Source organism: Polypterus senegalus, chromosome 4 (genome assembly GCF_016835505.1).
Source record: "Polypterus senegalus isolate Bchr_013 chromosome 4, ASM1683550v1, whole genome shotgun sequence".
In the NCBI taxonomy this organism is placed as follows: Eukaryota; Metazoa; Chordata; class Cladistia; order Polypteriformes; family Polypteridae; genus Polypterus; species Polypterus senegalus.
This window is the reverse complement of record NC_053157.1, coordinates 125,011,545-125,030,746: the sequence shown is the minus strand read 5'-3', so window position 1 is coordinate 125,030,746 and position 19,202 is coordinate 125,011,545. Positions and strand designations below refer to the sequence as shown.

The following is a 19,202-nucleotide window of genomic DNA, read 5'->3' as shown; positions in this document are numbered from 1 at the left end:
TTAGAAGTCATAGTGCTTTACTGAGAATGAGCTATAATAATTTAAAGTTGTTAATATTAAATTAACATTATTTTCGAAATAGGGCTCTCCTAGAAAGCAACACTCTTTGGATTGGATGACCCCCAGATATGCATGCATGCAACTGTAATCTTGTATGGAATTAGGTTAAATAAAGGTGCATCAATGACCACAGAAACCATAGATGTTAAACCAGTGCTCTGATTGAGAGGATCTGTGTATAAAGCTGTGAGTCACTCAGAAGAGAATGAGAGTTTTAAACTTTTCTCACTTGCTTGGAAATAAAATGCAGTATCTTTAGACAGAAAACTGAATGTTTCATTTATTTTTGTAATGATCAGTTTAACACAGATTGCATTTGCACTGGATAACTACATGAGAGGACAGCTGAAGATTGATATGTTTTATATAGGTCCAAACAAAAGTTTTGTTTTTCCTGGATGTTGTCAAGCAAAGTCTAAAGGACATTGAGACTATTGAGACATCCTGGAATGATGAAATGTTAGCAGCAAGGACACCTTTATAAAAAGAAAGGTGTTAAATTGACACTGTTTCACTACACATAAGAAAAAAGTACAAATCTTTGAAGGTTCATAAAAGACAGAAAAAGGACAAAAAATACAGAGGGCTAAAAAAAAGACAAGAAAAAAGGTGATGGTGCGAAAAATTGCATTATTTAACAATAATCTGCAATTACTTTATGTTTTCATGATAAATTTTATTGAGCTTAAAGGACACATTACAATATGTAAAACAAAAAAAGTAACTTCAAATGCATTAAATCATAATCAACAGTTAAAGCTCCACCACTACCCAGTTCAAAGAGCTACACATGTGAACAAATAATCCACTATAAGATTCCTCACAAGTACATTAAAATATCTGTTGAAACAAATTACAGAGGCAGTGAGCCAACAGGTATATTTTAGAATAATATTTATAAATTCTTTCCAAATTCTGGGAGATGTTTTTCACCTTTCCTCACAAAGTACATTTTTTCTACTTTTAGCCAATGAAAGGCATCACTTTTCCATTGAGTTATGGAGAGTGGGTTCAGACTCTTAAGTCTGACATGCAAGCAGTGTAGTATAAAAATCACAACAAATGTATCATCATTGTAGGACATCTTATGTTACACCAAACGGTTGTTGCAATGCAGAGAGTTCTCCTCTACACTCTTCACAAGGGCCTTTACACTAGCTAGGAAGCAAGCCAGAATCCCCACTAGTGCACCCAGCAGAGGCACGCTTGACTCGGTCAGTTCACAGGGGAGACCTGCTGGCTTCGTTATGAGCACGCCTTTTAAAAATGGAAACTGGCACAAAACTATAAGTCCCAAAGTACTTTAGCAAATGTCATGACAGGGTGAGGGAAACTATAAACCTCTGGATGTACAATAAAGGGCGGATGAATATTTTTCTATATAAAAAGATTTATTTTTAAAAAGCCCTGAAACTCAAAATGCTCATCAGAGTGAAAAAAGGCAAAATGGATATGCTAAGGCATTCCAAAATCCAAGTTCCAATACAAAATCAGAGAAGAGTGGTTAAAAAGAGAGTAGAGACCAAAAATCCAGCAATTCAACACTAATCATTAGATTGCAAAAAACAGAAGAAAACTCATCAGCTCCAAGAATAGACAAAATAAACCATATTTAACCAGTGGGGGTCCTCAGTCTTTATAAGACAGGTTTGGCTCCACAGGTGGCTCTCCTTATTAGGGGAACACCCACAAAGCACAAAGAACACAGAAGAGCATGTGACAATACATAGAAGTTAAACTTCACACAAAAACAATACTATAAAAAATTTAAATGAATATGATAAATGTGAAAAATACTTGAAGTCAAAAAACAAAGTCTTAAAAAAGGAACAGAAAATACAAAACATAAATAAGCACAACCATGACAACAGTGTCATTAAAGTATTACCAAGAATTGTGAGTCCAACAATGACTGACAGATAATCCAAATAAATGCTTAAGATAATCCAACAACATGTGAACTAGTGAGGCCAGTCCTTGATGACATCATTCAAATGTACGGTCCAACCCTAAACATATTTTGGGTAGTTTCAATTTTGAAACATAAATGCAATGCACAGTTTTAAGAGGAACTGCACCATGATTTGTGCAGAATGATGAATGTTGTCTTTAAAAATTGAAGCTCAAGGCATAACAAGATTAAATGGTAGAGGAAACATGCATTTATATCTCTAGTCTCATGTAAGCAGGGTTGGTGATTTTTCAGCTGAATAAGTCAATGTTTCACATATTATGGGAGAGTGTATCCTATCTATTTATGACTGGTTTCCCATGAATGTCTGAAAATGTAATAGTTAGGTCCTGTCCCCAGCACAGCCAGAGATTCTCTAGGGGTGATATTTTAATTAAATTGGTTTTAGAAATCACACAATTAGTTAAATAGAGACCACTTGTCTGTAGTGAAGGGGTTTCAGTCGACTGTAGTATAATCACCAGTCTGGAAAGCTCACCTAATGGCGAGTTAGTATTGTGACATAACCTGCACAATGAAGACAACAGAACACTCCAAGCATCTTTGTGAAAGGTGATTGAAAAAAGCAAGTTGGGGGATGGAGACAAGAAAATATCCAAGTCAGAGAATACCCTTTGGAATACAGCTAAATTGGTCATTTAAGAATGGGAAAAGCATGGCACTGCTATAAATTTGCTAGAGAAGGTGGTTTACAAAAATGGAGTCATCGTGCAAGAAGAGGACTACTAATGGAGGCCACCAAGAGATCTATGATAGCTCTGAAGGAGCTAGAAGCTACAGTGATTGAGTCACAACCGGGAGAACATGCATACAACTGTCTCCCCGGTGTTTCACCACTCAAAGCTTTATAGAAGAGTAGAAAAGAGAATGCCAGTGTTACAACGCACTCATTAAGGTATCTCTGTGTCTGGTTTTGGAGAAGCTCAGCATAAAAAGTTTTTTTAGAGAGACAAAGGAAAAACAAAAAATACAAAAAACAGACACGATGTTGTACTCTGCCCCAATAAATTTGATTGAAGCATCACTAAATATAGATATTTCTGACACTCACAATAACAAACATACAGTAGACCATGTATAAGCTGACAAGTATTATAGGTGGGTGAAAAGGGGGTACATGATTGACCAGTACAGATGTAATTATTAGCAGCGATTGCCCCTTCAGATTTTTCCTGCTACAATAGCAGACTCTCAATGACTATTATGGCTGTTTGTGGCAGCACACAAAGTAAACTACAGTACATAGGAAGAAGTTCTGTATTCTTATTGCAGTAAGTGACCTTGCTGGCTTGGGTCTGGTGTGATCTGCTTGTTTCCAACATTTCAAATAAGTGATATTCACTGTACAGTAGAAAAATGAGACAAAGCCAGACCCTCCCCTAATTTAGTGTCCTTAAAAGACTGTTTCTTTTTCTTTCACTGAAAACTAAGTAAGATGTAGCTTATGATCTGTGTGAATTAATGATGTAGTCAACCATGAGGTAAATGTAACTGACTCAAGTGAAAGTTCAAGCAGGAAGAAACTAAAGGCTGTTTATGTCTATTACAAACCAAGCTGGGGTTGCAAAGAATAGGACTGACAGGGAGAGAGTTAACATAGGAATGCACTCTAGAATGCACCAACTTAGAAACTTTATTGTCTGAGGAGATATTGAAATATCACAAACAAAAAGGGCAGAAAATCAAACAAAATTATGCAAAAAGGCAAATGAATTATCCAAAAAACAGACACAGGAACGAAAAAACACTAAACTCCTGAGCAGACAAAGCTAACCAGTTACCTAAACAGCTAAACCAAAGGATTTCACAATGGCAGCCTGTGCACACAACACTGGAGCATTCAATAAGGTATGTGGTCTTCTTTTGTTAACCCCACCTATCTTATCAAATGATTGCCACATTACAGGCATCACATGACAGGAAGTGTCAGGTGCGGAGTTGCGAACAATATCTAACATTATCACAAAATATTTGCAGACTATACATTATTTTAATGAACAATAAAAAGAAAGATACAAGTTGCCTGATTTCCTTCTCAGTATAAACATTCAATAGAGGTGAAGAACTTAATTTAGATATAGCCATTGATAAGTACATTTTGCAAAAGATTAGATCTTCAGCATCAAAATTAAACAATACATTTGTCTAAAAAATACACAATCCTTTCACACAAAGCACAATTCTCACTTTTATTGCTTGCTGGCTAACAATTAAAATATCCCCTGGTGTAATGTGTTCTCCCTTCTCATAATCAGTGCTGCTGTAACTCATTTCAAATAGAACTTAACAGTAGCCTACAAAACTGAAGAAATGATATATGATAAATCAAACTATAAACCTTACCATAGAGGCAGTTATATGACTAGATATTCTTTATGATTTAAAACATCTATAAAATACCTTGCCAGAAAAACAAATTCTCTGCACAACAATCACGACAAACATAAATCCATCTAAATTTAATGATATTGCAGAAACTAAGAAAAAAGGATGAACAGCAGATTGTCATGTACTCTTAAATCCGAGTCTGATTTTCTGTATCTGGTAAAGTAAGAACATCAATATAAAAGTAAACTGTACAATCCTGTGAAATGTACGTTTATTGCTAAAATGTTTTGAAGCCTAGCTACACTACAGCCAAGAGATCACTTGCACTTACTTCTGCCACATAACATAAGCTAACAATGTAACAAAGGTGCATTACCAATACTTTATTGGGGCAGGATGGAGTGCATGTGACAGAATACACATGTTTATAGATCACACACACAATGGCAATTCTATGAAATCCACTGAGTTAAAAAGATACAAATACTTGCTTAGATAAAGGGAGCTCTCCATGTGAGAAGGACAAACCTACACATTGATGGAAAATCAAGGATCAAGTGAATAGTTACAGAATTAACGACTAAAGTATTTACATACTGTATACTCTACTTCAAAGCACTTAAAGTCAGCCGATTTCTATTGCCAACTGACAATAGCAATGGAATTGTTTTGGTTTCTTTGTTACTGTTAATAACAATGTTAGCAAACTGTTAGGAGAGTTTTTCATTGGTTATTTGTTTTACCCTCTTATTAAATTATTTTTTCCCTCAATCTTTAGTTATATTGTTTTTATATATAAACGATCGACTAATTTAACTCCTCACATCACTATCATCGGTTAGCATCCACTTAAAAGTATTGGTTTGCAGCCATTTACTTGATCTTTCTTCAAAATTAAGACCAACATCTGTCCACCTTCCTTCTTTAAGCAAATCATAATTATTAACATAACACCTTTGTAAATAAAATATTTAAAATAAACCAGTATTCTAAGATTTACACAAAAATGAAATGTCACTTAAGGAAATTACTGAAAACTGCAGAAAAACAAGCAATTATAACATACAAAGTGTACTGTAAATGACACAGTTGGATGGGCATCCTGACCAGAATAGGGGATGTTTCCTTACCCGGACAGAAAGCTCCGAGCAGGCAGATGAGCATTCTAACCAGGAGAGAGGATGGAGCCAGACCTGGAAGTGATGGCTGGAGTGCATGGACGGACAGCCCACTGGAAGATATCGCTGGGGACTCTTTATTCCCCAGGATGCAAGATGGCAGTGGCCCTGCATATCAGTGCCCAGTACAGAACCAGTAGGGCATGCTGGGAAGTGTAGTCTGGCAACACAGTGTGTGCTGCAGGTAGATGTACTCCCTAATAAATGGGACTTCCGTACCCTGGCACATGAAGTACTCCTGGGTCCTTAATAAAAGGGACTGCACTCCCTTATCCAGGCGAGACGGAGCTGGGAGGACGTGGACCAACACTTGACTGAAGGAAGGTGGTGTGGTGATGAGAAGAAAGTATTGTGGAGAGAGAGAAAGAAAAAGAAAACCGGTGTTTGTGCTTTTGCAACTTTTGGAGGTATTTTGTGGAATAATCCTTCAATTATTTGGACCTGGACTGTGTGATTGTGTTTTGGGGCTTGTTGATGGCCCAGTTCCATCACAGTACAAAAAGAATTTTAATGTCCATATTTTTTTTCCATGATGCTAGCTCAGATTACCACTATTTGGACAATGGGATTATTTACATGGGAGCAACCAACATCACTCCTGTATGTCTTGTCCTGTATGATCGGTAAATGCCCAAACTGTTTACCTTAAGGTGAAAGTTTATAAGACCGCTGTTAGCACTGCCACCCTAAATGACACTATATGGTGGGCTGTGACTGTGAGTCAGAGAAAGCGCTACACTTTGTGGAGATGAGAATGCTGGATATTTGGGCTTGTGAGATGGCACCATGTCAAGAACATTGATGACTGCAGGATTATGGAAGCAGCGCCTATTGACGGTAAGATGCAGGAAGCCTGCTTGCAACGGTATGGTCATGTTATTCGAAGTGAAGATCCCTCAGTGGAAAAGACTTCTTTTTCTCAGCCCACAGTGTAAATGACCACATGGATCTAGTAAGAAACAAGGCCTGATAGACAGAAGGAAAACATATGCCAAGTTAAAGCCAGCCAGGAAGATGCTCTTGATTGGAAAAATGGAGATAGATGTTCAAGATGGCAGACCCTGCACTAGTGCAGGAAAAACACTGAGGAAGAAAAAGAAGAGCAATGGCTAAAAAAAAAAAAATTACACTATTATTATTTATTTAGCAGATGCCATTATTCAAGGTAACTAGCAAAGCAAGTTATAATACATACAAGAATGAAAGTGCAAGCATCAAAGCAACAGAGAACAAGATTAAAAAAGCAAGTACAAGAGAGTAGAACCACTATGTAATTATACCTACAATTAGACTAAGGCAAAAAGACAAACATCTGCATCCTGAACTCTTTATCAGCACAACAACAGCCATCCTGTGGGACAGAATCTAAGTAGATCCAAAATATTTAATGAAAAGGTGTGTTTTCAAATGACGTCTAAACACAAATAAATTTGTGCCATATAAATAGAAAAAAGAGAGATCATTCAACAGCTTTGGAGCAAGAATGTGGAGACATTGTTCTGTCTTGGCACATCTCGCAAGAGAGGGGACAGTCAGCAGACAGGCATAGGCAGAGCTGAGATTTCTTGAAGGGATGGATGAAGAGACCAAATATTGGAAACCCTGAGAAGGAGATAGGACAAGACAAGAGTTCTGGACTAGATCTTTGCAGCAATAGGAAACCAGTGAAAAGACAAAAGAAGAGTAGTAGAAGGAGTAAAAAAAAGGAACCAAGAACACCAGTTGCTTTCTGGAGGAGTTGGAAAGGTCTGACAGTAGTTGAAGGAAGTTATGCCAGGAGAGAGTTGCAATGGTCTAAAATAGTCAACCAAACTCTATTACATACAGTATATGCAAACTGTTTGTCACAATACCTTTGTCAAAAATTAAGGATTGTCACACACGTGCGAGTTGGAGGCAGTCAAAGAGGCTAAAGGTGAGTGAAATCTCGCGAGACAAGGGTCAGTCATGTGGTACTTATCTGAATCTCTTTCTAGCTACAAAAAACTGGAAGAAAAATAAATCCCTCTTTTTACGGATCCAAGATGGCCGTGATGACGTCACTTCCGGTTCCACTCCAATGACGTCACTTCCGGTTCCACACTCAGCTACTTCAGTCTGCTCTTGATGACGTTGGTTCCGTGTTCCCGCCTCCAATCATCAGTTCCTGCCAACCATTTCCTCTCCCATAATACAATCTGCTATTTAAACGCCATCTTGTTACAGTAAAACATTCATTCTGTACTGAAAAGTCATTTGAATCATTCTTTATTTCATTTTTGTCTGGATGACAATATATGGGGACGATCCCCAAATATTTTTCTATCTTGGAAGACTCTTTATTTATCACAGGATATTAAAGGCATTACGCAGAAGAATTATTTGGTAAAAAGTACATATGAGCAAACCCGGAGTTGATATCCTAGGAAACTCAAGCTGGTAATTTCCAAGGTCAAGGTCTATCACTCTGCTTTTGTTTGGGGGAAAAAAAAACTCTAAAATTGCCAGGACACAACAACTTTATGTAAATATGACAATATTAAATGTGAGTGATGTGGTCTTAAGAGACTTGCACAATCACATATTGTATATACATTTTTAGCTAGTACTTGAGTTTTCACAAACAAGCACAGATGTTTGCTTTATAAAGTCAGTAATTTGAGAAACACTTCTGAAATAAGAGCACTACTACTAGATCCATATGAGCCAGGACACATTTGAGGCCACAGGTGAGGCCCCACAGGGCGCTGGTTTTCTACTTAATTTATTTAAAATGTAACTCAGTTGTTGTTTCCAAAATTCTGCTGGTGACAGAAACATGATGTGTGATTCATAGTTGCATCCATGCTGGTAAATTGCCAGAAAGCAGCAAAGTAAATGGTATGATCAGACGCACTTATGCACTCTGAACTTTTCTTGAATTCTGGAAAAGTAAAAGGTAACGGTATTAAACCTTTAAAGCGTTGCTTCTTTGTATTGGGTTCCTTAATGCTGCTACTACTCACTAATGAATTTCTTTCAGGAAAAAAACCCAAAAATGACCTGTGACTTTGCTGATCATATTCGGTTTAATTTGACTATTAAGATCCCCTCTGGGCACTGTCAGGTTTTGCTGGTATTTAAGATTGTATTTGTGTATTTTTGAATATTTTCCTTGGCTGTGTTTCTATGCAGTTTTTGTTTTCTTTTTAGTTTGAAATTTGCCTTTCTTATTCTCTCCATCTCATTTTCTGTGACAGCGCTCTCTTTGTATATTTTGCTTAAAGACCTTTTGCTGCTGCTAGTATGCCACAGCAAATGTGTCCGATTGTGACAGTATGGGAGCCATGTTATTTAAAGATACGAAACTGTTACAGCACCTTGCATTACCTTTAAAAGATAAACAAATGAAACAATATTTTCAACAAACCACTAACTTTTAATGAATATGATTTTTGGTGATCAGATTTCTGATTTAAAGTAAGCTTCGTCATTTGATGGGGGGCTTTAATTCTTTCTGATTTCTGTTTTTTATTTTTTTTGTGGCAGTAATTTCTGCTACTTAGCTACCTCACTAGAAATCCTAAATGTTTTACATAAGAATGCTGTCTTCAGCCCCACTTACCTAGGGTTGTGATGTCAACACTACCAAATCATCAAACCTACCCAAATTTCCAAAATGGTTATCTTTTCAGAGTTCTGATTGTAAAACAGAACAGAGATGTCACATCAACAAAATAATGTTAAAACGAGAACAAAACCAAGAATACAAAAGCAAAAATTCAGCAAAAATGGGTTCCCCATGGAAAAAATTCTAGAATCATGAAGTATCCTATGAAGTATGAAAACATAAACAAGTAGCAATAAAATTACCACGTCACTTTTTAATGGGCAAGCAAACTCATTCTAGCAAAACAAATATAATTTATTCCTTATTTAAATGTATGAGATATGTAACTGTTTAATAACTTGTTTTTTACATGTGCCATTTTTAATATTATCTCATGAACTGCTTTCAAAGCATGTTTATAATAAGAATTACTACTAACCTTTTGATGACTTCCAGCATTTCCATAGTTCCTCGATTGTGATATGTTGGTCTTCCCGGTGCAAGTTACTGTGTTTGTTGGTTTGATGCTGTTTCATATCTTCAATTATGAACTGTAGAAAATAAAAAGAGAAGATAAAGATGAAAAGTTAGATGATTTACTAATATTTTAATGCTTTGTGAGTGATACTGTCTTATTCTTCAGGTAAATTACTATTATAAGCACAAAAGATGGCACTGATTTACTCTAAAATCATGATGCTGCTCAAGACATTCATTAACATCATAAGCAAAAATCTCATTTCATTAATGCATTTATGGAGATCATACTTGAACTAGAGATATTGGGAAAAGCCTTAACAATAAATTTGAAAGTTGCAAGAAAAGTCTGTTAGACCACAAGATAAATGTATGTTGAATTTGCATTCCTGCTGGCAACATGTACTTCTATTGCTCAGTTCCTGAAATACTTACTAACCTCAGCCAAATGTATCACAGTTGTGTTGGAAGTTTTTTCAGAAGAACAAAGATAAAAGAAAAACAAAAACGCGAGGGCTAACATCATCTTTCCACTTAATGTAGCGGATTACATTGCCCGATTTTAGTTTTAACAAATGTTTCATAACACAAATGACATTACATAATGACAAATGTGAACAGCAGAGACATTCTTTATGTTTTTTAACTCTTATATTTCAACAAGCTTGAACAACTTCTTTTCTTGCAGAGTTACAAATTACAATTTAACACCTTTAGACTTAATTGTTCATGTTCTTCCTGCCAAAATGTGCCAAACTGTTAACAGTGGGAAATATACCGACTCCAAGAGGCTGACTTGATATTCTGTTCCTTGTTTTAATAAATTCAACAACTCAATAGATTTAATCACACGGATATATTTAATAAACACCCATCTGCATTATTGGACTTAAATACCTAAATGATGTCACTTCCATCCATCCATCTATTATCCAACCTGCTATATACTAACTACAGGTTCACGGGGGTCTGCTGGAGCCAATCCCAGCCAACACAGGGCGCAAGGCAGGAAACACACCCTGAGCAGGGTGCCAGCCCACCGCAGGGCGTGCACACACACACACATGCCAGGCGCACACTAGGGACAATTTAGAATCGCCAACGCACCTAACCTGCATGTCTTTGGACTGTGGGGAGAACATGCAAACTCCACGCAGGGAGGACCCGGGAAGTGAACCCAGGTCTCCTAACTGCAAAGCAGCAGTGCTACCCACTGCACCATCGTGCCACCCACGATGTCACTTGAGATGTGAAAATAGGCACCTTTCGAAAATTCTTAACTAACCTGCTAAACTTGTTTTCACCAGATTGTTAAAGGCCTATTGCATTATTATATTCACTTAATGGGTCTAATTATTAGTCAAGAATGTGTTGTTCAAAATGTATGCATTACTCCATTAAATAATGCTCTAATCACTATTTAATTATGTTTGACATTTACTTGCTCTTACCAATGCACTCACAGATAAAATCAAGAACAGTGCGACATTTTAATGACAACTACACATCAGAACTTGTGGATACTGTGAGAAACACAAGCCTAGTCCTGAACTACAGTACAGGTATTGATCAGATGACATACAGTTTTAATTTGTCTCTTAAAGAGGCTAATTTGACAAATGGAAAATCTGAATTCCTATGCAAAATACCTTTAAGTATACTGTAAATTGCCCACACATTAACCCATATTTCAAAGTCTTCTCACAGACTTCTAAGAACTGCAGCATCAAACCCCACGTTCTCCTTTGTTGTGACATTTCAGCAACTGTAAATGTACTTTTTTAAATTAATTTTTTTTATCTTTTATTGAATTTATTAAAAGCATATAATATTCCATACAATCAAGTCAAACTTAACAAAACTAAATTCAAATCAACCCCCACCCATGAAGAAAGAGAGGAAGGCCAACAGCCATAGTCAAACTATTGAGAGTAGTAAAGAACGAAGGGAGTCTTCTTCCACAATTTAAAAATTTTGAACAGAAGTGAGAATCTAATATAATTTCAAATAGTATATAACTTCAGTTACCCACTGACTTAAAAGAGGTGGGTTAGGATTATTTGAGCAAGAGACGTCTACGTAAAATTAAACTACTAACTGTCCCTTGCACCAAACCCCAAAAACAAACAACTGAAAATCTCAATTATTGTTCTAGCAGAACCTATATTTTGCATTATCAATAGTTCATTACTAACTGGAAGATTTCTCAATGCACTAAAAGTAGCAGTTTATCAGACCATTTTTAGAAAAATAAAATGACAGCTAGACCCATGTATGCTTACTACTTTCACATCTATTTCACATTTACCTATTCTTTCTAAATTAATTGACAAATAAGTTGCCACACGGCTTCAGTTTTTTACCTTACACATTTCAATTTACTTCAGAAGCTCCAGTCTGATGTTTGTGCCAGTCACAGAACAGAGAAAGCACTAACTGGTGTTGTAAATAACATTTATTGTCTGTTGAATAGGGAAACGTTATTCTGTTCAATTCACCAGAAAATACTTTGGGTTCCGAGGCACCAGTCTTCTGTAGGTTCATTCATATTTATCAAAATCACTTCAGTATGTGCAGAAATGTGATACCTGTTATAGCCATTTGTTAGTTAAAGTTATATTAATTGTTTGCCCATAAATTAGTGTACAGTGATCCCTCGCTATATCGCGCTTCGACTTTTGCTGCTTCACTCCATCATGGATTTTATATGTAAGCATATCTAAATAAATATCACGGATTTTTCGCTGGTTCGCAGATTTCTGCAGGCAATGGGTCTTTTAATTTATGGTACAAGCTTCCTCAGTTGGTTTGCCCAGTTGATTTCATACAAGGTACGCTATTGGCGGATGGCTGAGAAGCTACCCAATCAGAGCACGTATTAACTAAAACTCCTCAATGATATACGACAAGCTTCCTGCATGGTGCTTCTCATACTTAAAAGCCCGAACAGCACATATTGATTTTTGATTGTTTGCTTTTCTCTCTGTGTCTCTCTCTGACATTATCTGCTCCTATCGGAGGGGGTGTGAGCAGTGGGGCTGCTCGCACACTGGCCCAGAGGATACGGACGCTCCTCTAAAAAATGCTGAAAGACTATCCTCACATTGCTCCCTTCCTTGCAGCTGCTTTGTTGGGAGGTGCTTCGCATACTTAACACTAGAATTACCAGAGCCTACGAAAAAACTCGTAATTCCGTCCCACCTTAAACTGCTTCTTAAATCCCTTCACACCTCTCCGCCAGCGTCCTTTGTTCTCTAAATGTGCTGATAAAGAGAAGCAAGGAGCAGCCGGCTATTCCATCCCCCCACCAATTTAGAACGTGCACGAACTTCTCTCAGCTCATGCCTTGATTGAGTATCTGGGAGTGAAGTGGAGTTTTAGAGTGGAAATAATAGATCGTTGTTTGGAACACACGCATTTCATGTCTGTTCCGTTTCTACAGTAATCTGTGTCAACACATTGTTAAAACAGAAACGTTTTTTATATTCTAGTAGTAGATGACAAAATGTAGGCATAAACTATATAATGTATGAAGCCTGAAGTCCAAATAGCAAAGAAACATTTTCACAAGAATAACACAATTGCACTTTTATTCAAACATATAACTGCAGAAACAAAAAGCCGCCTTAACATGCGACATTGACACCAGTTTACTGTAACTGACTCCGTGGTTCAATAGACTCAGGCCCCGCTTGGGAATCAAAGGGTCACGGGTTCGATCCTGCGCCCCTCCGTTTTGAGAAGTAAACTGCTCTTATTCTTACTGTTTTAGAATAAAAGCATACATTTGATTTCAGTCTGTAACTGCCGGTGCAATTTATGATCCTTGTAAAGGTTAGCTTTTTCTTATTCACTTTTCATTCTCTCAGTCGCGTTCAGAATCAATCCATACAACCCCATCTGACACGGCTGTTTTCACTAAAGACGCGCTATAGCTCTGCAGTGTACCACGATGCATACTAATGCCCCCGGTTCTGACACACAAACGCTGGCGAAGCTGCCTTCTTCGTATCTCACCGTCACTTGCTTTTCTTTTTATTCAGTTTTTCAGAGGAAAGAATGGTAAAGACCAGTAACTTCGGCGCTATATGCAATCATCAGACACTCCCCATCTGCCCGAACATATATTGGTGTAAAAGTATAACAAAAGCGCACTTTTATTCAAGTGCACTTTTTCCATCGCCTTTTTCTGTAAGAAGCAGTGTACACACTTATCTCTATGCTGTGGTTTCTATTACACACCTGAAAGAAAGAGACAATATATGTGAAAATATAATTGCACTAATGCAATATTATTTGAAAACGAACAGCGTCAGATCGGGTGTGAATTTATGCAAGAACTGGAAATTCTCTGATGCGGGACCTTCCCCCAGGGAAGAAAGTACAGTGTCAGGTGCTCATTCAGTGTAATAGAAACCATAGCACAGAGAGGTGTGTACACGGCAACAAGTACACGTGTCGTAAATGTAGGAAGGACGGTCCTTGGGTGTGTGGGAACTGTTAATATTTGAATGTGATGATTTCATATAGCACGGAATGAAAATCTGCACTTCTTAGCATTGCACCATGAAAGATGTCGTATCAATCGCCTACTGTAACTTGCTTTCTTTTCTTCGGTTATACAGGTAGTTTTGAATAAAAGTGCACTTGTTTTGTTTGCGAAATGAAGTGTCTGCGTGCACTTTTCGTGGCATTACACGTGTATTTTTTGAGCATGCCCGTTTGAGCAGTATAAAAAGTATTGAAAAGTATAACAAAACAACAGGCAGATGGGGAGTGTCTGATGATTGCATATAGCGCCGAACTTACTGCTCTTTACTATTCTCTCCTCTGCGTGCCCTGGAGTACAAAAGAAACAGAATACAGACGTGCTATAGCTCTGCGTTGTACCACGATGCATACTAACGCCCCCCCACCCGGTTCTGACACACAGAGCTGGCGAAGCTGCCTTCTTCGTATCTCACCGTCACTTGATTTTCTTTTTATTCAGTTTTATTGAGTGTTCCTGCCAGTCCCCGCATGTTGCTGTATGCTGGATATGTTCATATGTATTGTCTCTTTCTTTCAGGTGTGTAATAGAAACCACAGCATAGAGAGAAGTGTGTACACTGCTTCTTACAGAAAAAGGCGATGGAAAAAGTGCACTTGAATAAAAGTGCACTTTTGTTATACTTTTACACCAATATATGTTCCTGTGTTTGAACGACACGGGCAGATGGGGAGTGTCTGATGATTGCATATAGCGCCGAAGTTACTGGTCTTTACCATTCTTTCCTCTGAAAAACTGAATAAAAAGAAAAGCAAGTGACGGTGAGATACGAAGAAGGCAGCTTCGCCAGCGTTTGTGTGTCAGAACCGGTGGGCGTTAGTATGCATTGTGGTACACTGCAGAGCTATAGCGCGTCTTTAGTGAAAACAGCCGTGTCAGATGGGGTTGTATGGATTGATTCTGAACGCGACTGAGAGAATGAAAAGTGAATAAGAAAAAGCTAACCTTTACAAGGATCATAAATTGCACCGGCAGTTACAGACTGAAATCAAATGTATGCTTTTATTCTAAAACAGTAAGAATAAGAGCAGTTTACTTCTCAAAACGGAGGGGCGCAGGATCGAACCCGTGACCCTTTGATTCCCAAGCGAGGCCTGAGTCTATTGAACCACGGAGTCAGTTACAGTAAACTGGTGTCAATGTCGCATGTTAAGGCGGCTTTTGTTTCTGCAGTTATATGTTTGAATAAAAGTGCAATTGTGTTATTCTTGTGAAAATGTTTCTTTGCTATTTGGACTTCAGGCTTCATACATTATATAGTTTATGCCTACATTTTGTCATCTACTACTAGAATATAAAAAAACGTTTCTGTTTTAACAATGTGTTGACACAGATTACTGTAGAAACGGAACAGACATGAAATGCGTGTGTTCCAAACAACGATCTATTATTTCCACTCTAAAACTCCACTTCACTCCCAGATACTCAATCAAGGCATGAGCTGAGAGAAGTTCGTGCACGTTCTAAATTGGTGGGGGGATGGAATAGCCGGCTGCTCCTAGCTTCTCTTTATCAGCACATTTAGAAGACAAAGGGCACTGGCGGAGAGGTGTGAAGGGATTTAAGAAGCAGTTTAAGGTGGGACGGAATTACGAGTTTTTTCGTAGGCTCTGGTAATTCTAGTGTTAAAAGCCCGAAAAGCACCTATTGATTTTTGTTTGTTTGCTTTTCTCTCTCTGTCTCTCTCACTCTCTCTCTGACATTCGCTGCTCCTGATGTGCACTCCTTTGAAGAGGAAGATATGTTTGCATTCTTTTAATTGTGAGACAGAACTGTCATCTCTGTCTTGTCATGGAGCACAGTTTAAACTTTTGAAAAAGAGACAAATGTTTGGTTGCAGTGTTTTAAAGTCACTGTCTCTACAACCTCCTGTGTGTTTCTGTGCAAATCTGTGACCCAAGCGTGACAATATAAAAATAACAATATCCAATATAAACATATGGTTTTTACTTTGCGGATTTTCACCTTTCGCGGGCGGTTCTGAAACGCAACCCCGGTGATCGGAGAGGGATTACCGTATAGTCTATGGGAGGTTCTTATAACCCCCACAAGTTGAACTGAATTGGTATATTCCAACTACTTCTTGTCCCTCTGACTATAGAATAGTCTCAGTTAGTGACCTGCCGTGCCATGTGTAAGGCATGGAGGGCACACGGTTTTAAACCGTGCCTTACATGCTCAATGGCATGAAAGTTAACATGCTTTATTGAATGAGCAGTGCCAAACGTTTAGAGCATAAACATAAAGCATCTTTAAGTATAGAAACAACTAAGGTTTAACAAGAAAAGCTAAGTTTATAGAATAAACATTTTTTTCCGATTTTTTGCCCTTTATTGTACATGTGTAACAACCTTTTTTCTTTATTCTTGTGTGGACTATTTGCTTTGAAGTTTCACTAAATATTTAAAACAAACTTTTGGACTAAGAGATTTCTTTCATCATGCGTTTTACTCATGCTTGATCCTGCCTTACTCACGTACAACTACAATACCAATACTCCATGATTATGTTCTCATATTAAATACAGTGCCTCTCAGGACTCCATACTCAGACCACTGGGCAAAATCATTAGATTAAACATTACATTTGTCTTCACTTCTTTAGTAGAGTAGAGGACACTCAGCTATACCTCTCTTTAAGACCAAATGACATTTCTTGAATAGTGTGATTAGTTAATTCTGTCAAATAATTAAAACTATGGGTGGAAAGATAACTACTTGCATTACAGAAAAAACAGAAATGCTGTAAATTGGGGGAATGATACAGACAGCAACAAATTATTGTCACTTTTTAACTCAGTAGGTGTACATTAGGTTTACTGAATTGCCACTCAATATTAGAGCTCAAGCCTATTGGCTTACTTTAGTTTGAGTTTTCTTGCATATTGGGAAAATGGAGAACAATTTATGGTATAGATGAAAATGTTTTCCTTAGTCTTCAGTTATGGCCAAGGCAAGTTCGCTACAAAAGTAATTTTCCACAATTTTGAACAAATTATATGAGGTAAAAACTGAACTAGATTAAGTGGGCTTTACAAGTACAGGGACATGAAGTTTTTTCCTAGCATTTTTGTTTTTGTTACATATTGTATTTAGCCTACATGACCAGTCTGTTTTCTTTTAAACTGATTGAATTGGTAAGACTTTAGTTTAGGTACTGCCAAAATGCATCTATTACTCATTTACTCTTATGTAGCAAGACCTTATCAAAGGCTTCTTTTGGTCTTCATAACACTTCTAAAACATCACTAACTTGGTTATTTATTTCTGTTCAGTGTGGCACATCAACATGATGGGAAAAAAATACTAATTAATACGAAGAATTCACAAAATGTAAAGATGCAATATCAAAAAAATGTGTCTCAGTTAAGCCACCTCAGACCACCCCAAAGTGAACTTTTGTTAGCAGGTCACATTGCGGAGATGAATACAAACTTAACTGATGCTTTCTAAGTGTTAACGAAGACCCAAAGAAGTGTATGTTAATGTCTTGATGAGTAGCACTAAATTATTAAGATGATTTTTTGCAGTAGCAAAGCTAAGGTGTTACCACTGATTTTTTGTTTAATGCACCCTAAGTATCTAGCTTGTTGTAAGGGGGAAGTTGAAGCAGATCAATTTTTTTTGTATGCTTACTATACCTATCTTGTATTTTGTACAGTGTATATATGGTGTTTATTATTAAATTAGACTTAATGGCTATTACTAAAATACACATACCATTTTCTACATCACTTACTGTATATAGGACTGAATGAAGTTACTGTACAAGCTTCACAATGAGTATATATGATCACAAAGTAACCATAAACTGGACAGAAGCATGTAATGAAAATGAATGAATGATTCATTGTAAGTGACAATAAACAAAGCTTTTCTTTCCTTATTTGATACCTTTCATTAGTGTAGCCTTCTCTGGTAACATAGTACAAGGGCTCAGACATCTGTCATACACTATACATCTTCACCCTTCCATATTAAGACAGAAGTCAGGTTTAGTTGCTAATGCTGTCCTTGTTCCAGTAAATTAAGTCTTTCATACTTGTCCAGATATTAATATTAAATGACTCGTCAAGATTACTATTGATGCCAAGTTCCTTATTTGGATTCATATAGGCTGATGCTCTGCTGCAACATTCTCAAAGTACTAGTTTATGTCATTTACAAACTATTTGTGTTGGTTGAGAGTAAAATTCAGTATGCGTATTAGATGAAAATGACAAAACATTCTCACAATATTAAGTCACACCAGGCCATATTAATGTACTTTTAATAAATTTAAATGTTTTTCCAATTGTCACTTTGGTGTCAAGCACACAAAATAATATGGATCAATCAGAAATGCTCCTTATGTCTAAATAAATATTTCATGTTTGGACTGTTTTTCTCTTTAGCAAAAAACTTCCATATGGCTTTTGGCATTGCCAACATATATAAATTATATGCTTCTCCTACTTCTCAAGAGTAATATGCCTCTTTTTATTCCCCAGAAGTATGTGCTCTTAGGGTAGTTGGTTTAAACTGGCAATTTGGGAGTGACTGCAGGTATACTATGTCAGAATGCTGCCTGATTAAGGATTGGTTTCTGTCTACCACCAATTGCTCACTTGCTCTAAAGCAATGTTTCCGATGACACTGTAGCAGTGTTACAACTTAATGGACTTCAATTCCCAGCTGCCTTGAAGGTATTGTCTAGAATGGAGTGCAATGGGTGCAGGGGCTACTGGGAACATGGAGGGCTGGCGGGAACTTTAAAAGACAGCCAGCTAAACAGAGAAGGAGCACCTTTGTTTGTTTGTCATCACTGTTGCTGTTTGCCTTTGTGGATATTACATGGTTGTCCTGCATTACTGTTGTATTAGATTAAAGTTTTGTCTCGTGCCCATCCGCATAGTCTTCGTCGGAGGGAGCACTCCCATGCATCTCAACGTAAAATGCTTCAGAAACAGTAGGACAAACTTTATATTCACCTCTACAGTTCACAGGATCTGATACCCCTAGCCCAGCTTCATTTGAAAATGGAAAAACAGCACAACAACTGACTGATAAATTTAATATCAACATCTGCACA

General features: G+C 37.3%; 1 protein-coding gene across 1 annotated transcript in view; it reads right to left on the bottom strand.

The window, feature by feature from the left end:
* The window catches only part of stim2b (stromal interaction molecule 2b), a 238,852-nt gene that overhangs the window by 77,780 nt on the left and 141,870 nt on the right, over positions 1-19,202 (bottom strand). The window contains exon 3 of the mRNA XM_039751262.1: positions 9,546-9,657. Coding sequence (XP_039607196.1) covers positions 9,546-9,657 — 112 coding nt within the window. The remainder of the gene's footprint in view (positions 1-9,545; positions 9,658-19,202) is intronic.